This window comes from Pan paniscus, chromosome 1 (genome assembly GCF_029289425.2).
Source record: "Pan paniscus chromosome 1, NHGRI_mPanPan1-v2.0_pri, whole genome shotgun sequence".
NCBI lineage: Eukaryota > Metazoa > Chordata > Mammalia > Primates > Hominidae > Pan > Pan paniscus.
This window is the reverse complement of record NC_073249.2, coordinates 104,351,136-104,375,977: the sequence shown is the minus strand read 5'-3', so window position 1 is coordinate 104,375,977 and position 24,842 is coordinate 104,351,136. Positions and strand designations below refer to the sequence as shown.

Sequence of the window (24,842 nt, the reverse complement as noted above, 5' to 3'; positions counted from 1 at the left end):
GGTGGATTAGAGCACTGGCTACTGGGGAATTGAAAGGAAGGGGCTTCACCGTGCAGAGGACCAGAGGTGCCAATCTTGGAAATGCAGAATTGCTGGGAGATGGGGAGGCACGGACCATGGAAGTATCCTCTGGAGACTCATGGTGAAGAGCACAAATGAATGAAGTAACTGGCAGAAATTAGAGGTCCTGGTAGAACAAAATAGAATCCCACAATGAGAACATACACCATGTATGTCCCCCAAGGAAGACAATATCTCCTAAAAACTCCAGAAAAATCATTTTGGGCAAGCACCTTATATCTAGTAATGCGATCCATGTATCGAGACCGTGAGAAAAGATTATTAAACATGCTAAACTCAGTGAGACCTGATTCCCTCATGAGGACTCTGTTAAGGATGAGTACCACTCAGCAAGTGATGACTGTGACATTCACTTTTGAATAGCTCATGAGCGTTAATATATTTCATTGTGGATCTAAACCAAAAACCAAGGTAGGGGCAAGATGATAATCACAGAATGTCACCGGTATATGTTTAGGTTCAAATACTATTATGAGAAGTGGCAGGTAAAGGAGGTAGGAAAAAGAAAACACATCATGTAATTGACTGTTGTATGGAAATATTTGATGCTGAAAGTTATAATTTAAAACTATAAACCAAATATTAGAAGTGTGTCTAGTTCAAAGGGAGGAAAACCATCAAAAACATTTTTAGTGCAATATTTAACATGAGCTATACAACCCTTCCTAAATGCCAAAGGCACACACAGACACACACACATAGACACACACACACACACACTCACACTCACGAAGAATACAAATGACTAGAAACAAGAAATGTAAATACATTCTGCTACGTATGGTAAACATAGCCTACAATGTGGAAGAGATTAGAAAATAAACATGGAAATGAAATGTTTTTATTAATTCGCATCAGTACCCACCAAAACCGATCAGCATAATCAAATATTATAACACTGAATGTAAAAAACAATCCAAAAGTCCAGAGTGATAGGCAAAAGGTTTTAATTGTATAGATTAAAATTAACTTCGGACAAAAATTAAAACTCAGGCAGAGAATGTTTTCTTCTTTTTGCAAAAGCAGACACTAGTAAAAACAAAGGCACAGTAAAAATTGAGACCCAAAATTTCCAGTGTAGAGATATGAATATCATAATAGACACAGGCAGGGAGGATTAATAAATGATAAAATGTTTAGAGGATGATCATTAGAATACAGGATATTTATACTCTTGAAAACCGCTTTCCCAAGTACTTCATTATAAGTAAGGTGTCTCTAAAAGGGACAGATCTCCTAGACCCCTCCTTAACCAAGTAACCAGTCCTGATATCATAACGGTGATGGACAAACTAGACCTTCTCAGCCCACAGATGGGCTGAGGTTGGAAACTCACAGCATTGTCTCTGCAGTGTTCCCGGCAAAACGTTTAGGCTGAATTTAATCATGAAGACATTTTCAGACAACTTCAGAATGTAGATCATTGAGCCTGACAGCTGACCTGTCCTCTATAAACAAGTCCATGTCACCACCATCCATGACAACAACAAAAAGAGGAGGAAATATTTGGGGTTCAAAATAACTAAAGAAATGCAGCTACATTATCTTTTTACTTTTTTTGAACCCAAAATCTCTCTTCTCCTTTTTGTTGTGTGATTTGTGGTGACATGGACTATGTGAAGGAGACAGGTCAGTTGTCCTGCTCAGTGTTCTACATTCTGCAGTTGTCTGGTGATTACCTCCTATGAAACTCAGGCTAAGCGTTTTCTGCAAGAACATGGCATTGTTCATATTCTGCACCGGCAGAGTCCTGGGTGACATGCTGTCTCCTGCCAGCGGCTCCTGACTCCTGTTCTCTACAGGATGGAATTGAGAGGAGCAGGGCTAAGGCCTCCCAATGCTGTTTGTCCATCTAGCTGTGGTCTTCCTAAGTACTGACACCAATTGGAGGCTGAAGGACTGTGGCTTCTCTAACCAAAGGAGCCTAGCGGGTTAACAATTGTCAAGAGCAGTTGGTGGTTCTGAAATACAATCCTCAGCCAAGGATCCCACCTGTGTTACAGATGGATCAGCTAAAACAAGCCAACACTGAAGACACAAAGAATGAGGTTAGGTTCATTGAAACCAGGGTAACACCTTTGGATGAGCTAAACACAAAGATGACACTGACCTTGAGCAGGTATAGAAGCTCAGAGACATGCCTGCAAAATGAAATCCCTGAGGAACTTTGTAGCTACCCAGAGATACGTGGTTCAAATTAAAATGTCTGACTGATCACTCCCGGCATGTGCTGCAGAGTTATGTGAACGTGTCACACCTAACGTGGGTCCATTGTCTTCAGACTGAGCACAGGTTGCCACTGGCATGGTTTGAGAATAGGAATAGAGCCATGCCCACTGACCCATCCTATGTCTGGGCTTCCAAATGGAACTGTACTTTCATTCAAATCTTCACGTGCCTATAGGTCCTGCCTGCAGGAATGACATCTCTCGGCTTAGTAAGGGCTGCTTATTGTGGGAATATGACTTACATCTGGAAGACCAGGTGGAGACTTGTCACCGTCAAAGTAAAAAACCTATTGTCCACGTAAAGGGCGAAGCTGATGTGCTGTTCCTCAAATGAGTAAAACACACTTCTGTAGTGCTGGAATGAGTCAGGTAGTTCAAAGTACATTGACGGAGTCGAATAACATCTATCCAGTGAGTCCTGTAAGACTTCAGGCTCTTCCACTTCCATCAGCATGCCGTTGAGCCTGGAAAAGGAGACAAAACTAAAGAAGCAGCCAGGGAAAATCAGACACCACAGAGCCCCACTAGATTTCAGAAGTAACATAAGGAAGTGGTTAGAAAAGAAAAAGGATAGATCCATTAATGAGGTAAAAAAAAAAAAATTTATTGCCTTTATGTTGGGATAGAACAGGGCCAGGTAGAAAACAATGAAAGAGAAAGAGAGACAGAGACAGAGACAGAGAGAAAGTGAGCTAGTGAATTGGCCAGGTGACATACTGGTAAGGGAGTAAAAGGACACTCTGAGTTAGTGCCCTCATGACACACAGCAAACTGTGATCATGAAAAGAGTGAGCTCAATAGTTTTCCATAAAATATGCTCAAAATTCGATGCAGTGGCCATGAGAGTACAGCTTTTGAAGTATGGTCAACCTATGGTACGTTAGAAAATGATAAGGGGAGGAAGAAATGGAAACCTAAACATCTACTGCAATGAAAACCAACAGCAATGACAGTAGGAGTAATTCAGCCTTCGTTGAAAACGTGACATCAAACACACTCTGGTTTCCCTGAATCTGTTGCCTCCAGGTGTTAACACAGAATTAAGCATCCACAATTGCTGAAAGTTACCTGGGGCATGGTGGGTTTTGATCTTCTTCCCCTTCTTTTCTTCCCCTTCCCCTTCTTTTCAATTTCTGCAATACATTCAGACATGGACAGACACATTAAGCTGATTCCCCTACACACATAACAATCCACTGTCTAATCCTCACACAGGGACCTCAGGCTCCTCAGCATAAGAATAGGACACTGTGAGAGATATATTTCAGGAGGCCTGAAGGCTGGTCATGATAGAAATTCCTCGGTTTTTCTCCCAGAAACTGTGGGTAAAATGTCCCTATTCTAGTAGATCATTATCCCAATATCATTTGTCCCAAGTTTGTGCAAACAGTTATGCCATATTTTTCCAATCAATTTAAAGCAAATACCCTCAAATGATTTCTAGGAGAAAAACTGCAATATTTAGCCCTGTCTCATCAAATACTCAGATTGTTCATGGTTGTGAGGACTTTAGACACTGAAATTAGAGTGAAAAAGGAAATCTACAAACCCTTGAGTCAAAATCATAGTTCTCTGAATTTGTCACATCTGCCCAGGTCCAATGTCATGAGAGTAGAATCAGAGTGCCACAGGTATGGCCTGAGACTAGGAAGAGAGCCATGCTCACTGACCCATCCCATGTCTGGGCTTCCAGGTAGAACTAGAGTTTCATTCAACCTACATGTGCCTATAGGTCCTCACTGCAGCAATGACATCTCTCAGCTCAGTAATGGCCACTTGGAGCAGGAATATGATCTTTATATGGAAGACTCAGTGGATCCTTATCACCTTCATAGAAAGGTACTCACCTCCCACATCAAGAGAAAAGCCAACATGTTTTTCCTCCAATGCATAAAACGAACTTCCATAGGCCTGGCAGGAGTCAGGCTGTTCAAGACAACTGGAAGGAGTTGAATAACATCTATCCAGTGAGTCCTGCAAGACTTCAGGCCCTTTGTCATCCAGCAGCTCCCTGCTGAGCCTAGAAAAGTAGGAAAAAGTAAAGAATAAGCCAGGGGGAATCAGAAACCACACAGCCCCAGCTAGATTTCATGGCTAACATAAGGAACTGTTTAAAAAGAAAAAGGACAGATCCATTAATGAGGTAATGAATTATTGCCTTTATGTTGGGATAGACCAGGGCCAGGTAGAAAAGAATGAAAGAGAAAGACAGGGAGAGGGAGAGAGAGAGAGAGGAGAAAGTGAGCTCAGCGAATTGGCCGGGTGACACACTGATGAAGCGGTCAAAGGACACTCTGAGTTAGTGCCCTCGGGACACACAGCGAACAGTGATCATGAAAAGAGTGGGCTCAATAATTTTCCATAAACTTGTTCAAGATTCCATGCAGTTGCCATACAGCCTTTGAGGTATGGTCAACCTATAGTAAGTTAGTAAATGATAAGGGGAGGAAGAAATGGAAACCTAAACATCTACTGCAATGAAAACCAACAGCAATGTCAGTAGGAGTAATTCAACCTTCGTTGAAAACATGAAATTGAACACACTCTTGTTTTCCCTGGACCTGGCATCTCCAGGTGTCAACACAGAATTAAGCATCCATAATTGCTCAAAGTTACCTGGGGCATGATGGGTCTTGGTCTTCTTCCACTTCTTGGTACTTTTCAATTTCTGCAATAAGTTCAGACATGGACAGACATATTAAGCTGGTTCTCCTACACACATAACAATCCACTGTCTAATCCTCACACAGGGACTTCAGGCTCCTCAGCATGAGAATAGGACACTGTGAGAGATATTCTTCAGGAGGCCTGAAGGCTGATCACGATAGAGATTCCTTGGTTTTTGTCCCAGAAACTGTGGGTAAAAATCCCTATTCTGGTAGATCGTTATCCCAATATCATTTGTCCCAAGTTTGTGCAAATGGTTATGCCATATTTTTCCAATCAATTTAAAGCAAATGCCCCCAAATGGTTGCTAGGAGAAAAACTGCACTATTCAGCCCTGTCTCATCAAATACTCAGATTGTTCATGGTAGCGAGGATTTTAGACGCTGAAATTAGAGTGAAGGATGAAATCTACAAGATCTACAAAATTGAGACAAAATCAGAGTTGTGTGAATTTGTCACATCTGCCCAGATCCAACATCTTGAGAGTAGGATTAGGGTGCCACAGGCATGGCCTGAGACTAGGAAGAGAGCCTTGCTCACTGACCCATCCCTTGTCTGGGCTTCCAAGTGGAACTAGAGTTTCATTCAACCTACATGTGCCTATAGGTCCTCCCTGTGGCAATGACATCTCTCAGCTCAGTAAGGGCCACTTGCAGTAGGAATATGACCCTAACCGGAAGACTCAGTGGATCCTTATCACCTTCATAGAAAGGTACTCACCATCCATGTCAACAGCCAAGCCAACATGCTGTTGCTCCAATACGTAAAAGGCACTTCTGTAGGGCTGGCATGAGTCAGTCAGTTCAAGACAACCTGAAGGAGTTGAATAACATCTATCCAGTGAGTCCTGCAAGACTTCAGGCCCTTTGTCATCCAGCAGCTCCCTGCTGAGCCTGGAAAAGTGGGAAAAAGTAAAGAATAAGCCAGGGGGAATCAGAAACCACACAGCCCCAGCTAGATTTCATGGCTAATGTAAGGAACAGTTTGAAAAGAAAAAGGACAGATCCATTAATGAGGTAACAAATTATTGCCTTTATGTTGGGATAGACTAGGGCCAGGTAGAAAAGGATGAAAGAGAAAGACACACACACACACACACACACACACACACAGAGTGAGCTCAGTGAATTGGTCAGGTGACACACTGATGAGGGAGTCAAAGGACACTCTGTATTTGTGCTCTCAGGACACGCAGTGAACAGTGATCATGAAAAGCATGTCCTCAATAATTTTGCCTAAAATGTGCTCAAGTTTCCCTGCAGTTACCATGAGAATACAGCTTTTGAGGTATGGTCAACCTTCACTAGGTTAGTAAATGATAAGGGTAGGAAGAAATGGAAACCTAAACATTTACTCTAATGCGAACCAAAAAGCAATGTAGTAGGCATAATTCAGACTTGTCTGACAAGACAAAATCATTATTTTCAGCATGTACTGTTTTCCCTGGACTTGGCATCTCCAGGTGTCAACATCAAATTAACTGTCCACAATTTCTCAGACTCACCTGGGACCTGTTGCCTCTTGGTCCTCCTTTTTCACTTGATCCCACCGATGTCCTGCAAATAAATTCAGATGGGCCCTCTTACATTAAGCAGTTCTTCCTTGCACACAGAAACATTCCTCTGTCCAATCCTAACACAGGGACATCAGTCTTGTCAGTGTGAGAACAGGAGACTTTGAGAGAAATATTCCAGTAGGCCTGAGGTCAAGTCTTGAGAAAACTGGCTTGGGTTCTTTCATGAGCCTTGGGCAAAGTTCCCCTGTTTTGGAATGTTATCTTCCCTATGTGCTCTGTCCTAGGTTTATGTACACAAATGAGCAATTTTTCCCCAATAAATTGTAGGCAAATAGTTCTAACACCTCATAGGAGAGATACTTCAATATTAAGCTTTCTCTCATTAAATACCCAGAATTTGATAGTTTATGAGATTGTGGACACAGAGATTTGATGAAGGGGTGCAATGTACCAGCTCTTGAGTCAAAATGAAACTTGGTTCTACACAGAAGCATCAGCTATTATGGCTTTTGTGGGTGAAAAGTCAGCCATTTATCTAGAAAACATACCAGGAACATGATGGACAGATGAGCTAAAACAAGTGAACTTAGAAGACACAGAAAATGGGAATAAATTCAGTGAAACCTGGGTCACATCTTTCACTGAGAGGTAGACAAGGGTGACACTGGCCTTGGGCAGGGAAAGAACCACACAGACATGCTTTGGGAACAAAACTCATAAGGAATTTTGTAGCTGGCAAGAGACATTTAATTCAGATGAGCTGATCTGACAGACAACTCCTGGGCATGTGCTGCATAGTTTGGTGTGAGTTTGACACACCTGCCTTGAGTTCAATGTCATGACAGTCAGTCCAGGTTGGCACGGGCATGGCCTGAGACTAGGAAGAGAGCAAAGCTCACTGACCCACCCCATGCCTGTGCTTCAGACTCGACTCCAGAGTGATTGAAATCTACATTGATATATAGGTTCGGCCCACGGTGATGGCAAATCTCAGCCCAACAAGGGGCACAAGGCCCAAAGATTATGGGGTCTACCTGGGCCATGAACTGGAGCTTTATCACCTTCACAATGGAGTACTCACTGCCTATGTCAACAGCCATGCAGACTTGCTGTTCCTCTAATGAGTGAAATGTGCTACTGTAAGACTGGTACGAGGCCAACATTTCGGGAGGAATTGAGAGAGTCGAATAACCTTCATCCCAGGACTCCTGGGGGACTTCCTCCTCTTCAGACTCCTGCAGATTCCTGATGAGCCAGGCAGGACACGGATGATAGAAGATTTAACCAACAGACATTAGACAACAAAACCTCCCAGATGATCTGATGGGAGACAGAATGGAGTGGTCACAGAAACCAAAGGCATTTTTCCTTCAAGAGAAATAAAACTATCCTTCTAAATACAGGGTGGAGGGTGACTGCTCTGGGGACAGAGCAAAAATGGGCAGCATGTGCTCAGTACATTTGCCACGGATGAGCCAACTCAGGGCACCCAGACTCTCCCTGTAAACTACCATCATGACTTGCAGCACAGAGAACTGACACAGGGCTTCAACTACTTTGCATAAATTGGGTTGAATTTTACATGCAGCATTCAAGTGAAGAGAGTTCTTGACGCAGTGCAGACACAGATCTTGTGTATTAAGGGCCCCATTTTCCCAATATTTTGATATAATATATTTACTTTTTCAATTTCTTTTCTTGCAAAAATACTAGCCAACATACTACCAACAAATAGGAAGAAAGCATATATACACCTCTCCCTGGATTTAAACACATGGGAGAGAATAGGCAACACCAAGAAATCCCTGTTTGAGGGTCTGGAGTGGACTTCCAGCAAACTCCAACAGACCTGAAGCTGAGGGACCTGACTGTTAGAAGGAAAACTAACACACAGAAAGGAATAGCATCAACATCAACAAAAAAGACATCCACCCCAAAACCCCATCTGTAGGTCGCCATCATCAAAGACCAAGGGTAGATAAAACCACAAAGGTGGGGAGAAACCAGAGCACAAAAGCTGAAAATTCCAAAAACCTGACATCCCTTCTCCTCCAAAGGATCGCAGCTCCTCGCCAGCAATGGAACAAAGCAGGATGGAGAATGACTTTGATGAGCTGACAGAAGTAGGCTTCAGAAAGTCGGTAATAACAAACTTCTCTGAGCTAAAGGAGGATGTGCGAACTCATCTCAAGGAAGCTAAAAACCTTGAAAAAAGATTAGACGAATGGCTAACCAGAATGAACAGTGTAGAGAACACCTTAAATGACCTGATGGAGCTGAAAACCATGGCATGAGAACTACATGATGCATGCACAAGCTTCAGTAGCCAATTCGATCAAGTGCAAGAAACGGTATCAGTGATTCAAGATCAAATTAGTGAAATGAAGCGAGAAGAGAAGTTTAGAGAAAAAAGAGTAAAAAGAAATGAACAAGCCTCCAATAAATACAGGACTATGTGGAAAGACCAAATCTACGTTTGATTGGTGTACTGAAAGTGACGGGGAGAATGGAACCAAGCTGGGAAACATTCTTCAGGATATTATCCAGAAGGACTTCCCCAACCTAGCAAGGAAGGCCAACATTCAAATTCAGGAAACACAGAGAACACCATAAAGATACTCCTCGAGAAGAGCAACCCCAAAACACGTAATTGTCAGATTCACCAAGGTTGAAATGAAGGAAAAAATGCTAAGGGCAGCCAGAGAGAAAGATCGGATTACCCACAAAGGGAAGCCCATCAGACTAGCAGCAGATCTCTTGGCACAAACCCTACAAGCCAGAAGAGAGTGGGAGCAATATTCAATATTCTTTTTTTTTCCATATGTATAGTTTTCCTTTATTATTTTTTGTGTGTATCTATATATATATATATTTTTTAATACTTTAAGTCTTAGGGTACATGTGCACAACGTGCAGGTTAGTTACATATGTATACATGTCCACACTGGTGTGCTTCACCCATTAACTCATCATTTAACATTAGGTATATCTCCTAATGCTACCCCTCCTCCCTCCCCCAACCCTACAACAGGCCCCAGTGTGTGATGTTCCCCTTTCTGTGTCCATGTGTTCTCATTGTTCAATTCCCACCTGTGAGTAAGAACATGCGGTATTTGGTTTTTTGTCCTTGCAACAGTTTGCTGAGAATGATGGTTTCCAGCTTCATCCATGCCCCTACAAAGGACATGAACTCATCATTTTTTATAGCTGCATAGTATTCCATGGTGTATATGTGCCACATTTTCTTAATCCAGTCTATCATTGCTGGATATTTGGCTTGGTTCCAAGTCTTTGCTATTGTGAATAGTGCCGCAATAAACATATGTGTGCATGTGTCTTTACAGCAGCATGATTTATAATCCTTTGGGTATACACCCAGTAATGGGATGGCTGGGTCAAACGGTATTTCTAGTTCTAGATCCCTGAGGAATTGCCACACTGCCTTCCACAATCGTTGAACTAGTTTACAGTCCCACCAACAGTGTAAAAGTTTTCCTATTTCTCCACATCCTCTCCAGCATCTTCAACATTCTTAAAGAAAAGAATTTTCAACCCAGAATTTCATATCCAGCCAAACAAAGCTTCATAAGTGAAGGAGAAATAAATCCTTTACAGAGAAGCAAATGCTGAGAGATTTTGTCACCACCAGGCCTGCCTTACAAGAGCTCCTAAAGGAAGCACTAAACATGGAAAGGAACAACCGGTACCAGCCACTGCAAACACATGCCAAACTGTAAAGACCATTGACGCTAGGAAGAAACTGCATCAACTAACAGGCGAAATAACCAGCTAACATCATAACGACAGGATCAAATTCACACATAACAATATTAACCTTAAATGTAAATGGGCTAAATGCCCCAGTTAAAAAAACACAGAATGGCAAATTGGATAAAGAGTCAAGACCCATCAGTGTGCTCTACTCAGGAAACTCATCTCACATGCAGAGACACACATAGGCTCAAAATAAAGGGATGGAGGAAGATCTACCAAGCAAATGGAAAACAAAAAAAGGCAGGGGTTGCAATCCTAGTCTCTGATAAAACAGACTTTAAACCAACAAAGATCAAAAGAGACAAAGAAGGCCACTACATAATGGTAAAGGGATCAATTCAACAAGAAGAGTTAACTATCCTAAATATATATGCACCCTATATAGGAGCACCCAGATTCATAAAGCAAGTCCTGAGAGACCTACAAAGAGATTTAGACTCCACACAATCATCATGGGAGACTTTAACACCCCACTGTCAATATTAGACAGATCAATGAGACAGAAGCTTAACAAGGATATCCAGGACTTGAACTCAGCTCTCCACCAAGCAGACCTAAAAGACATCTACAGAACTCTCCACCCCAAATCAACAGAATATACATTCTTCTCAGCACCACATCACACTTACGCCAAAATTGACCACATAGTTGGAGGTAAAGCACTCGTCAGCAAATGTAAAAGAATGGAAATCAGAACAAACTGTCAGACCACAGTGCAATCACATTAGAACTCAGGATTAAGAAACTCACTCAAAACCGCACAACTACATGGAAACTGAACAACCTGCTCCTGACTGACTACTGGGAAAATAACAAAATGAAGGCAGAAATAAAGATGTTCTTTGAAACCAATGAGAACAAAGACACAACATACCAGAATCTCTGGGACACATTTAAAGCAATGTGTAGAGGGAAAATTATAGCACTAAATGCCCACAAGAGAAAGCAGAAAAGATCTAAAATTGACACCCTAACATCACAATTAAAATAACTAGAGAAGCAAAGCAAACAAATTCAAAAGCTAGCAGAAGACAAGAAGTAACTAAGATCAGAGCAGAACTAAAGGAGATAGAGACACAAAAAACCCTTCAAAAAAATCAATGAATCCAGGGCTGGTTTTTTCAAAAGATCAACAAGAAAACCCTGTTTGGCTAGTTCACGTGGCTCATCTGATGGCAAGTTCCTATCTTGAGAGGACTATGAAATTAAAACCAATACAAGTGCCACAAATAACATACAACATTGTAAATCAGCACAATTTGTAGCTGGGTGAATGGAAGAAATAGTTCTATTCATCACTTCCTCATTTTCCCTAAATCTACAATCTCCAGATGTCACTACTGAATTAACAGCCAACAATTCCACAACATTACCTGGGAGACACTGGCCCTTTTTCTTCCTCTTCCTCATCATCACTTTCATTTTCTGTAAATAAATTCAGAGAAGCAGGTCACATTAAGCAATTCATACTTCACATATGAACAAATCACTGTCCAGTCATAGCACAAGGACATAACTATTCTCAGTGCAAGAATAAGGATTCTGACAGGAATATTCTAGGGTGTCCTAGATTAACTTTGGTGAGAATTAGATGACCCTGCTTTCCAGACCCACAGGCCAAAATCTCCCTCTACGTGTAGACCATAATGCCATATTCCCTGCCTGAGTCAAAGTTAAACAAAATTTTTTCCCCAAAAAAATCTCCAAAAATTGGTCAAACAATTTTCTAAGAGTGTTGCTGCAATACGGACTTATATCACCAGGTAACATGGACATTAAATGTTTACAGGCATCTATACATGAAACACGACTGATAGATAAATTTGAACAACTCTTGCTTTAAAAAGAATCTGTGATTTGGGAGGCCAAGACAGGTGAATCATTTGAGGTCATGAGTTCAGGACTACCCTGGCCAATATGGGGAAACCCTGTCTCTACTAAAAATACAAAAATTAGCCAGATGTGATGTTGTGCACCTGTGGTCCCAGCAACTCAGGAGGCTGAGGCAGGAGAATCACTTGAATCTGGGAGGCAGAGGTTGCACCAAGCCAAGATGGTGCCACTGCACTCCAGCCTGGGTGACAGAGCAAGACTCCATCGCAAAAAAAAAAAAAAAAAAAAAAAAAAAAAAAATCCACGATGCTACAAAGAAACATTGGATCAGCCATTGCATTGACAGGGTGGAGAACCAGGGTCCAGCCTTGCTTTATGGAAATATATCAGCAAAGTAAAGAAAAGTTTCCGTCCTGATTTCAGGGTGACTGTGCAGCTAAGTAAGCTGACTTAAAGGAGATCCAGATGAAAGCTGAGAGCAGTGAAGCCTGGGGAACAATTATTTCCAAATACAAAGGCAAGGCTGACAGCTTCCTTAAACAGGCATAGAAACTCCATGGACATTGTTCAGGGACAGATGACTTAATCACAGATGACAAGAGATACTGAATCGAAGCTAGGAGGCCTGACAGATACTACCTGTGCACCTCCTGTACTCAGGTGACTATGAGATTGTCACACTTGCCTGGGGTTGAGTAACTTGATACTGGGGACTGGCAGACAAAGGCATGACATTAGCTGAGAAGGACAAAAAAACTCCCTGATATCTGTTTAGAAACCCATCATAGTCTTTATTCAAATGAATTTGTGTTTATAGAGCCTGTCTTCAGAGTTTATCTTCCTCAGCCTAGAGAGAGGTATGAGACACAAGGAAAACAGAGGCTACCTGGAATAATGTGTACAGCATCCTCCCATTCAACATGAGAGGATGAGCCAATGAGAGTTGAGTCGACTTTGTCTTCCTCAAATGTGATTTTGGTTTTCCTATGTGGCTGGTTGGAGTCATAAGGGCCATGGCTATTTGAACAAGTGATGGCACATTCCTCCAGTGAGTCCTCAGGGACTTCCTTTTCTTCAGCCTTCTGCATCTCCCTGATGAGCCAGGTGGGACAGAGATGACAGAAGATTAAACACAGAGGGATTGGACCCCAGGGAGTCCTAGCTGGTTTTGACAGGAGGCATTAAGAGAGTGGTCCCAGAAAGCAAAATGGAGGTTCCCATTAAGAGGGAACATGCAATCCTGTTCTCTCTGCAACAGAGCATGGCTGCCATGGGAACCAGAGAGGAAGAGAGCAGCTGCTGTTCATTGCACTGGACAGATAGGAGCTGAGGAGGATGAAGACTCAGCTATCCCTGTACGGTGCAGACATGACACTCGGCACACATAGAGAAACATGACAGCTGCCGCACCCTGTGTCTAAGCTGGGTTATATTTCACATACTGTGGCCAAGCGAATGCGGGTTTTTGGCCCATCATAGATGCCAGAGAGGGTGTGCCTCCTAGATATTCCTCATATGTTACCATCCATTAATTGTTCCTGAATATTCAGTGTTACCTGGGGGCAGACGATTTCTGCACTTTCTCAGCCACCTCAACTTGAACATCTTCATCGTCATCGTTGTCATTTTCTGTAAATACAGAAATGTTCGTTCAGATATTTCCCACTTCACAGTCTGCAAGCACAGTCAGCCCAATGTGCAACAGAGACATGAACATCTAGGCATGGGTCACCGTTCAACTGAAAACTCTCATGTTTTATCTTTAACAGAATGCCCTGGCATGGTTTCCTGATCCATCGGGCAATGCATTTCTGATCTGGAGGGCCACCATCAAGATGTGGTCAAATATTGAAAAGACCTTTTGCTTCCCATATCACTGGAGGCTTGTGCAGCCTCTCTCTGGACGTTGGCAGCTGTCTCCCCAATCCTGCCAGATCTGATTCCCAGGCACAGGCTTGGTGTCCTGTCACAGTTTGCATTTCAAACCTCATTCTTTCTCTTAGAAGCAGACAAACTTGTCCCACAGTCCTCTATGCATCAGAAGATTTCAAGCCTCCAAGTGGCTTCTGCTGTGTTATTCAGGGACATTCTATCCATGGGGAGTGATCCAGTCTGAAGCACTTCCTACCACAAAACGCCCCCACATAAAGTGCCTTCTCCAATACCACACAGCGAGGGGCTTCATCTCATTTTGGAAAGCAGTTGTAAGTGTTCCCACATTTGAATGCTTCAGACCCTTGCAAGAGACAATTTGTCTGCCACGGAGAGAGAGAAACTCAGGAAGGACAAGTCATTCACTCTCTGACAGTTACTAAGAACATTGCCGAAAAGACAGCCTGGGAACCTTCATTCTTAGTCCAGAGCTCTTTTCACTCTAACAAGCCTGCTCCCATTGCAGCCTCCTTCCTGTCCTTTAAAACTAGATAGAGGCTGCCTCTTGCTCCAAAGACCACCTTCCATCAAGGGAGGAGGGACATTTGCAATACTGTGACCTCCAAACCCATGGGTTTCCCATCTCCGTTCTTACGCAGGAAGTCCTGGTCATGTCATGGCCACATAAGCTTAGTGGAAAAAAACACCATTGATACAACTGTCATTGTGAAAGTATGGAGGTCTGGAGCCTCTCATAAGCCTGGGGTTTTGGGTCATCAGGGCCTATGGCCACCTTACCTGGGCTGAGCTTTTGGACAAGTTGCTGTGCCAGTCTACACCCCTCAGCCAGCTGTTCTTGGAGGTCCTGCCCCTGGGACTTGTCCAGCTCATCCGGAGTGAGGAGGGCCTGGAGATGCTCATTCAATGAACGGGAGGCATCTCTCCCTTCCCGTAACTTCTCCCTTAACTGGGTCAGCTCTCGTTCCTGAGAGTGAACCAGGACTTTATATTGCCTAAGGTGAGACGGTAGAGAAAATTTAAGAGTGGAAAGGGTTGAGTGATCCGCTCAAATATTGCAACAGAGATTTCTGAGACAATGTCCTCAAGGAGACCTCTAAGCAGAAGGTCAGCACATGTTGAAAGGTATGTCTGTGGCCAAGAGAAAGAACAGAAAATGGTTTACAGGCTTCCTCTGTATCAGAGAGGGCTCTTGCAAGATCCTCGATGATGTTCCATTCATCTTTCTCTTCTGTAAACAAAAGTAGGTGTCTTCCTAATTCCATTTCAAAAAGACATCCTTTCAGTTCCTCACTCTGGCCATGGACATTTCCATGTGAAAATACACATAGTGCATCTTGCGGCCACTAGATACAAAGCCATGTACAGAAATGAGGCCAGATGCAGATGGGGCAAATTGAAAAGACGAAAGAAGAAAAGAATGACAGGGTTGAGAAGGCAACATTGATTGAGTGGAAGAATGAGAAGCCTCAGTCAGTCTGGAGGTGATTCTCACTAAGGGTAAGTGGGGTGGTGATGGCACACCATTTTGAGTATACTGAATGCTGCTGTGTGGTTCACACTCCTTTGGTTAATTTTGTGTTATGTAAATTTCACATCAACAATTACTTGTTTGAAAAAGAGAAAACAAGGCTCTGAGAAACAACTGCAACCCATAAATTTTTATTATCCTTCTTCTCTGTTTGATAAATATTTGTGTGTAGCCAGTCTGCCATGGCAATTCCTGCCCTTCCCCTGGCCCAGCTTAGCTCTTACGTCTCCCCACCGAGCTGTTGTACTTCAGAGATTTACACACCTGCCCCCCTGCCTGCCCCCATGGGGGTCCCCTCACCTGAGCTCCTCAGCTTGCTTGAGCTGCTCTGCAAGCTTCTCCTCCTTGAACTGTCGCTCATTCCTCAGCATAAATTTCATGAGGTCTTCGCACTCTTCATATTCTGAGAAAAGATAGACACGCCTGCCTCAGTGGAAGGCTGGACATGCTGCTGTGGTCATTGCCTACAGGACAGGAGCCAGGTCCATCCCAAGGACAAAACTCTCCCCAGTACCAGGGTCTAGACAGGGATTTCCACATCTTTACTCTTCAGTCTCCTGACTTTCTGGCATCTGATCCTCCAAAATTTAGAGATGAAGAAAGAGAACCTCAAGGGCACATCAAGGAAGTTGACAAGATGATTCAACCACAACGAAGTGGAGTCAGAATTCACAGTCCCTGAGGTCTGACTCTGAATGTGGGGCCACTTTCCCAAGCCTTGCAGCCTCTCCTCTAAAACACTGCACTGGGGCATGAAGTAGTGATTTTTTGTACAGTCGGGAAGGCCCCTAGGACTATGGGACTGATGGTTTCCCTTTTACTGGGAATTTCAAGGACAAGTATGCGAAAGATTCTTAAAATCTTAGATTTTTAAATCATATCTTCAGTTATGATTTTAAGAATCATATCTGAAGCATAAAGAGTGACACATAACACCATAAGGCCATGAAGGAAATATGCCCAAATGCTAATAAAGTTTGTGTTAATTTAGAAACAGCAGAATGAAGAACTAATAGATAGTGTTTACTGTGTGCCAATAAATGTTCTAGGAGATTGACAAGAAATAGCTCATGTAATTCACTGCAGCAATTTACAGAGGTAGGTATTATTGTAGTACCCTCTGAACAGGTGAGGTAACTGAGGGACAGACAAGACAAGCAACTTGGATGGAGCCCAGGAGACAGGCCCACGGTCCCTGCTCTGTACACTGCACTGCTATCTCCACACATTCTCGGGTGCGATCTTTCTTCCTCTTTAGCAACAAGACTCTGTGCCCCAGGAAGCAGGACTTCACTCTCACCAAGCTACTCTCTGCTTTTTATTCTTATTTTTATTTATCATTATTATTATTATTTTTTTAACAGTCTTGCCCTGTCGCCCAGGCTGGAGTGCAATGGCAAAATCTTGGCTCACTGCAACCTCAGCCTCCTGGGTTCAAAGGATTCTCCTGCTTCAGCCTCCTGAGCAGGGGTGATTACAGTCACCTGCCACCACGCCCATCTACTTTTTGTATTTTTAGTGGAGATGGGGTTTCTCCATGTTGCCCAGGCTGGTCTCAAACTCCTGACCTCATGATCTGCCCGCCTCAGCCTCCCAAAGTGCTGGGATTACAGGAGTGAGCCACCATGCACGGCCCCTACTCTCCGCTCTTGATGCTGTCACTTATAGACAGCACAGGTTCTATTAGGAGTAGACTCCTCTTGAAGCCCCTCAGAGCAGGTACTGGCTACTATCACCAAGTTTCCCTCAGAGTCACTAGAACAGAGCTTTGCCTGTTGGGCCTCAACAGAAACTTGAACTGAATAAAAGTTCACTAGTCTCAGACATTTAGAACAACAGACTAGATGTTATTTGTCTGCAGGATCTTATATGGTACAGAGAGGATTCTTGAAAACACGATTGAGCCTCTTGGAGAAAACAGGTCATTCTGTGCCTGTGTCAGAAATCAATAAATGGCAGTTTAACTCTAGTCCCACCCCCACCTGATTGCAAACATGGAAAGTTGCTAAATACTTTGGTACCTCTGTCTTCCAACTTTAACAAAATGTTAAAATACCCATTTCTGTTTTCCTAGAAGTACAGGAAGGATGAAATTATTTTTGATGGAGAGAGCATTTAGTGTCTCAGAGAGAAGACAGGACATCATTCATCACTTTCGTGATGGTGTGCCTATAGATCTTACTGTATTTCTTCTGTCCGTTGGCCAGGAAGCCGGCCAGTTGAGTTACAAAACATTTCTCTTGGAGGTTTCTGAACTGCTGTTTCTTCTCTGCCAGCTGGGGGCGCAATTTCTCGTTGATTTCTAGAATGTTCATCTCTGCCTTCTCGCTGGACAAAGGGCCAGCTGATACCACCATGCTGACGTTTGTGGCAGAAGAGGTGGAGTCAGGGACTGGAGAGAAGAAACCCAAACATATGATGGGTTAAAAACTGGTGAAATCAAATAGGTTTAATGAGGACTGAGGGATGTCAGTAACTGAAATTCTTAACTTACTGTTGTGAAAAATGTGATCATTCCCCACAGCACTTTAGGATCCTTCACCACAAAAACAAGGTTCGAGGTGCCTGAACTCAGAGCTGAAAGCACTGCCAGTAGCTCAGACTCTGATAAGAGTCAGGTAGAATGTGGCCAGCGTGCCAGGTAACCGTCTGCAGTTGCAATAACAGAATTAGAAGGTGGGGGTGTCATGGAATCTTAGGAGCCCTGCATTCCAATTGCCCAGGCTTTGCTGAAACACAGGCACCCTAGTCTCACCTGAGGGTCACCACCAATGGGGATCATTCCTTCAGCATTCACTCTCAGTATTCGTGTACCCTTGTGACAATGCCACAGACCCGTGTCTTTCCCAATACATCTAAGCATATTCCTCACTGTTTATCTCTTGTCTGTACAACATCATCAAGGCAGAAACAGTTTCCCAACAGGTTATATTTTCTTAATGGTAGTCATGAAGTCATAAATAAAAAAATGGAGTCATTTAGTATGTTCTCGTTTTGACTTTTTTTTTTTTTTTTTGAGACAGAGTCTCACTCTGTCGCCCAGGCTGGAGTGCAGTGACGCGATCTAGGCTCACTGCAAGCTCTGCCTCCCAGGTTCACGCTATTCTCCTGCCTCAGACTCCCAAGTAGCTGGGAATACAGGCGCCCGCCACCACACCCGGCTAATTTTTCTTTTCTTTTTTTTTGTATTTTTAGTAGAGACGGGGTTTCACTGTGTTAGCCAGGATGGTCTTGATCTCCTGACCTCGTGATCTGCCGCCTCAGCCTCCCAAAGTGCTGGGATTACAGGCGTGAGCCACCGCACCCGGCCGACTTCTCTTTACTCAGGTGGGTATATATGCCACTAATTTGTTTGATTGTGTTTTTCCCTTGTTTCATTTTGTTTTGGCCAAGTAATATCCTATTGATTGTATGATTATCACACAATTTGGTATCCATTTTTCTGATGGGAGACAGGTTTACTTGATAACTACTGTGCATAAGTAACTATGAATATTCTCATACAATTATTTCTGTGAAGATACATACTTATTTTCCTGGGTATCTATAGCTAGGGATGGAGTTGCTTGGTGAATGGGTAGAAAATGTTGGACAGAGTTTTGCAAAGTATTTGTATTGTTTTACATTTCTATGAAAGATGTAGGCCATTTCCAGTTGCTCTACATTCCCACACACTTAATATTTTCAGTCTTTTAAAGTATGCCAGGTGTGTAGTGATATCCTAAAATTTGGTTTTCTCATGCCTAATGTTCATTTAGATATCTTCTTATGGAAAGTATCTTCTCAAATTTTTATATTCATTGATATACTGGGCTGTTTGTCAATTTCTTTGTAATAGGAGTTCTTTATATATTTTGAATGAGTCCATTTATACATACATATTTTTTGCTGTATTATATAGCAAATAATTATTCCTGGTCTAGAGATAGCGTTTAAGTTGTTAAACAACAACATAATAAGGAGAAGCTTTTTAAAAATGAAGTGCAATTCGCTTGATTTCTTATTGTGGTGAGTGCTACAGTATCTAGTCTAAGAAATATTTTCCTGTGTCAAGTTCATGAAACTATTTCCTATTTTTCCTTTACAAGGTTTCTAATTTTAACTTTCACATCTTAAGTTAATTTCAATATATGATGGAGAGTGGTTAATATTAACTTTTTAAAACAACAAATATTATTTCACTCAAAATCGTTTTACTTAAAAGTCTTTCATTTCCCCAATGAAGGGCATTGGTGTCTTTGATTTTAAAACATTTAGAAGCGGCGGTGCGAGCATGTTCTCACTCATGGGTGGGAATTGAACAATGAGAACACTTGGACACAGGGCGGGGAACATCACACACCAGGGCCTGTCATGGGGTGAGGGCTGGGGGAGGGATAGCATTAGGATATATACCTAATGTAAATGACGAGTTAATGGGTGCAGCAAACTAACATGGCACACGTGTATATATATATAATATATATACACGTGTATATATATATAATATATATACACGTGTATATATATTATATATATATAATTTATATATAATATATATTAATAATATATATTATTAATATAGATGTAGGCCATTATTAATATATAGACATGTGTATATATTATATATATACACGTGTGCCATGTATATATACATGTGTATATATAATATATACACATATATACATGTATACACGTATATATATTATATATACACACATGAATATATATAATATATATACATGTATATACATACGTGTATATATATAATACGTGTATATACATAATATACAATATATATAACACGTGTATATATATTATATATATATATTTTTTCTTTTTTAAGTGGCGGAGCGAGGGCTACTGCACAGCTAGCAGAGTCGTGGCGAGGAGGACAGCACCTGCATCGAGCTCTCCACCTCCCCCACCCGCCAGCCCAGGCGGCCCCAGCAGCAGCGACCAGAGGAGCCCCTGCAGCAACCCAACGGCCAGGTGGACACCTCCATCTACAGCCTCGTGGCGGACGGGACCTGTTAGGACACGGCCATTGTGGGCAACAAGGACCCACCTTCCATCTGGGCTGCCGTCCCAGGGAAAACCTTCCTCAACATCACGCCAGCTGAGGTTGGTGTCCTGGTTGGCAAAGACTGGTCAAGCTTTGTCATGAATGGGCTGACACTGGGGGGCCAGAAATATACTGTGGTCCTGGACTCACTGCTGCAGGATGGGGAATTGACCACGGATCTTCGTATGAAGAGTATCGGTGGAGCCCCCACCTTCAACGTCATTGTCACCATGACTGCCAAGACGCTAGGCCTGCTGATGGGCAAAGAAGGTATCCATGGCAATTTCATCAACAAGTAATGTTATGAAATGGCCTCCCACCTTCAGCGTTCCCAGTACTGACCTCCTTTGTTCCTTCCACTCCACCGCTCCCCATAGCTTTGCCCGCCTTTCCTTCACATACACACACCATTTTAATTTCAGGAGTCATTACCCCACACACCTTATTGCTGCCAAAACCACATGGGCTGGGGGCCAGGGATAGATGGACAGACACCTTCCCCCACCCATACCCCTCCTGTGTGTGGCTGGAAAACTTTTTTGTTTTGATGGATTTTTTATGAATAAAAAAGATTCTACTAAAAAAAATCAATAACTGTACATATGTGGGCATATTGTTTGAATCTGTATTCTTTTACTTTGATATATTTAGGAATACTTACACCATTACTACTGTTTTTAAACTACTGTAGCTTTAAAATCAGGTTTGAAATCTAGCAGAGTAAGTCCTCCAACTTATTGCTTCTTCAAGACCGACTTGCTTATTCTAGGTTCTTTGATTTTCAAATACATTTTGAAACTAGCTTTCAAATTTCTCTAAAATCTCCTACTAGAAATATTAATCAGAATTGTGTTGATGTAATATGCTAACAAAATTGAGTCTTCCAATCAATGAACATGATATATATTTATTTAGCCTTCTTTAATTTTTCTCACCAATTGCTTCTAGGGGCCTCGTACCTGCTTCATTGCATGTATTCTTAAGCATGTAATGATTCTGGCTATTAATCTCTATTATGTTTTATTGAATTTCATTTTCTAGCTGCTAATTGCTAGTATGGAGAAATTAAGATGATGAAATCAACTTTATAAAGGCATAATTTCGGTACAACAGACTACCACTTCAAAATGTGTAATTCAATGCACGTTTACAAATGGATACACTAACGGAACTACTGCCACAACCAAGATAGAGGAAATTCCCTATGCCCCAAAGTTTCTTGTACTCGTTTGCAATTCATCAGCCTTTCAACCCTCAGCCCCAAGGAGCCACTGTCACTTCAGGTCCCTTTGCATTTTTAACCATTTTCTATAAATGAAATGATACTTGTGTTCTTTTGTGTCTGCCTTCTTTCATGCATCAATGTAATTTTAAAATCCATCTGTAATGTCTTGTAAATACTGAGTAGTATTCCTTCGTGTGGCTATACCATGTATGTTTGTACTTTCACTTATTATTGGACATTTCTATCATTCCGCGTTTGGGCTATTATGAAGAAACTATCATGAGCATCCATACGTGGCAGGCCAGGTCTCACTAACACAGGCCTCCCTAACAACTGTTTCAGTACCGACTGAGTGGTTCAATTAAATATTAAGAGGAAAAAAAAAAAAAAAGAAGCCAGTGCCCTTATACAAAGGCTGGAATGTAACAAAAGCCCACCAAGAGTTTTGCCTAGGTTTTTCCTGGGCCTTAAAGCATGACGAAATAACGAAGGCATTCTTAACAGGAGCCATTTAGTATTAAACGAGTTTTATTGGGGGTCTGAAGAAACTCCCCAGGCCTCCACAAACAAGTTTATTGGAGATCTGAAAGGACTCTCCAAACCTCTGTGATTTAGCAGGAGACAAGATAAGGGCCTCCAGCACCTAGACCCATTTAGATTAAGTGAATTTAACTGAGGTTCCAGAGGAAGGTCTTCAGGACTCAGACTTAGTTATAGATTAAAAGAAGTCAATCACTTATGTATTTAGATGAATGCACACTTCCACATACACATATAGCTTAGAAGGTACATTAGCTCAGGAAAACTTTCCAATTTTGAGTTGGTCTGGTGATAATTTCCAGGCCGTTTCCCTGTAACCAGTTGCAGAAGTCAAAACTCTCTTCCTCCCCAGTTCATCTGTGTCTCGTTACTGAGCCACGAGAAATAGCAGCCCGCCCCTCAGGTTGGTCTGGAAACACACATACAGATCATTGTGCAGACACAGTGTGTAAACTCCCAGGAATGGAATGACTGTCCATCTGATTTGTGTTATGTTTAACCTTTAAGAAACTGTTAGATTTTCAAAGGAGCCATACCATTTTTCATTCCTACAAGTATAAGACTTCCAAGTGCTTTATATCCTCACCAACATGTGCTATTTTCAGCCTTTTTAATTTTAGCCATTCTTATGGATATGTACTGGTATCTCATTGTTGCACTGATTGATCTCCCTGATGACTAAACAGTGGAGCATCTTTACCTATGCTAACTGACCATTCATGTATCTTCTTTTCCGAAGTATCTATTCAAGTCTTTTGAGAAATTGTTTCATTGTGCTGTTTATCTTATCAGACTGCATATATATATGTGTGTGTGTGTGTATATATATATATATATATTCCCTATTTGGAGATGATAATCTTCAAAACGGTGAATATATATATATATACACACACACGTTTGTGTGTGTGTGGGTGGGTGTGTATACATATATATATGTCCTAAGAATCAATTAGACATACATGCGAGTATCTATTTCTGGATTCTCTCTTCTCTTCCACTGATATATATTCTATTTTTTTTTTCAACAAAACACATAATCTTGATTTTCATAGCTGTAGAGTAATTCTGGAAATAGGTAGTGAATTCATTCACCATTATTCTTTTATAATATTGCTATTTTATTATTCTTGATCATTGACATTACCATATAAATGGTAGAATCAGCTTGTAAATTTCTATCAAAATGCCGCTTGGAATTTTTATTAGAATTGCATTGGATCTGGAGATCAATTTACGAAGAACTGACTCTTTAAACATAACAACTCTTCTGATCCATGACAAGGTTTATCTCCCCACTAATTTAGTTCTTTCATAATTTCTCAAAGCAATTTTTTGTAGTTTTTGGTGTACTGGCCTTACATAAATTTTGTTGACTTTCCTTTTTTTTTTTTTTTTTTTGAGACAGAGTCTTGCTCTGTTACCCAGGCTGGAGTGCAGTGATGCGATCTCAGCTCACTGTAACCTCTGCCTCCCAGGTTCAAGTGATCCTCCTGCCTCAGCCTCCCAAGTGGCTGGACTACAGGCACATGCCACCACGCCTAGCTAATTTTTTGTATTTTTAGTAGAGATGGGGTTTCACTGTGTTAGGCATGATGGTCTCCATCTCCTGACCTCATGATCTGCCCACCTCGGCTTCCCAAAGTGCTGAGATTACAAGTGTGAGCCATGGTGCCCAGTCTGTTGAATTTATTTATAAGCACAACATGTATTTAGATGTTACTTTAAATGAAATTGTATTCTTATTTCATTTTCCAAATGCTCATTGCTAATATACAGAAATACGAAAGACCACTTACATTGAGAGCTTACATTCTGCAACACTACCAAATTCACTGATTAGTTCTGGTAGATTTTCGCAGATTTCTAGCATTGTTAACAAACACAGTCATTATCTGTGAATAAAGACAGCTTCAATTCTTTCAATACTTTATTAATTTTTCTTACTTTATTGCATTGATTTAGAGCTCTAGTATAATGCTGAATTAAAAGAGTAACAACAGGTATTCTACTTTTTTCTCTGATTTAATAGAAAAGCATTCAATCTTATGCCATTTAATATAATGTTACCTGTGGGTTCTTCAAATCTGCCCTTAATGGGGTTGGAAGTGTTGCCTTCTGTTCTCATCATGCTGAGCATTTTCTGGGGTTTGTTTTTATAAATCATGAAAAAAGTTTTCAATTTTGCCAAATGCTTTTACTGTGTATGACAAGGTAATCATATGGTTTTTCTCTTTTGCCCTGATAATATATAAAATGATATTTTTTAAATATAAAAAAGAGGCCGGGCATGGTGGCTCACGCCTGTAATCCCAGCACTTTGGGAGGCTGAGGCGGGCAGATCACACTTGTGGCAGCATTGAAGGCTTCACTCTTCCCCAAGGGATCCAATCTCCCCTCAGTCAAGAAGCTCCAGGTATCTGAACTGGATACCAGGTCATAAATTTCCACTATGGTGACTCCAACAGGTCTCTGTCCTCAGAACTAGAGCTTTTCTAATTATTACATAAGTT

General features: G+C 41.7%; 1 protein-coding gene and 1 pseudogene across 3 annotated transcripts in view; one reads left to right on the top strand and one right to left on the bottom strand.

Moving 5' to 3' along the window:
* Positions 1 to 1,011: 1,011 nt before the first annotated feature.
* Positions 1,012 to 24,842, bottom strand: part of LOC117980872 (neuroblastoma breakpoint family member 15-like) — a 40,940-nt gene continuing 17,109 nt past the window's right edge. For 2 of the 3 annotated variants that reach the window (XM_063605955.1, XM_063605958.1), the window contains 13 exons: positions 17,703 to 17,912; positions 15,821 to 15,923; positions 14,770 to 14,984; positions 13,656 to 13,728; positions 12,986 to 13,191; positions 11,640 to 11,691; positions 7,574 to 7,737; positions 6,481 to 6,532; positions 5,697 to 5,869; positions 4,926 to 4,977; positions 4,157 to 4,329; positions 3,378 to 3,442; positions 1,012 to 2,773 (listed from right to left, as the gene is read on the bottom strand). In XM_063605955.1, coding sequence (XP_063462025.1) covers positions 2,738 to 2,773; positions 3,378 to 3,442; positions 4,157 to 4,329; positions 4,926 to 4,977; positions 5,697 to 5,869; positions 6,481 to 6,532; positions 7,574 to 7,737; positions 11,640 to 11,691; positions 12,986 to 13,191; positions 13,656 to 13,728; positions 14,770 to 14,984; positions 15,821 to 15,923; positions 17,703 to 17,912 — 1,574 coding nt within the window. In that variant the 3' untranslated portion in view covers positions 1,012 to 2,737. The remainder of the gene's footprint in view (positions 2,774 to 3,377; positions 3,443 to 4,156; positions 4,330 to 4,925; positions 4,978 to 5,696; positions 5,870 to 6,480; positions 6,533 to 7,573; positions 7,738 to 11,639; positions 11,692 to 12,985; positions 13,192 to 13,655; positions 13,729 to 14,769; positions 14,985 to 15,820; positions 15,924 to 17,702; positions 17,913 to 24,842) is intronic. The other variant, XM_063605957.1, reaches the window with a different exon arrangement.
* On the top strand, positions 18,144 to 20,905 carry LOC103783828 (profilin-1-like; annotated as a pseudogene).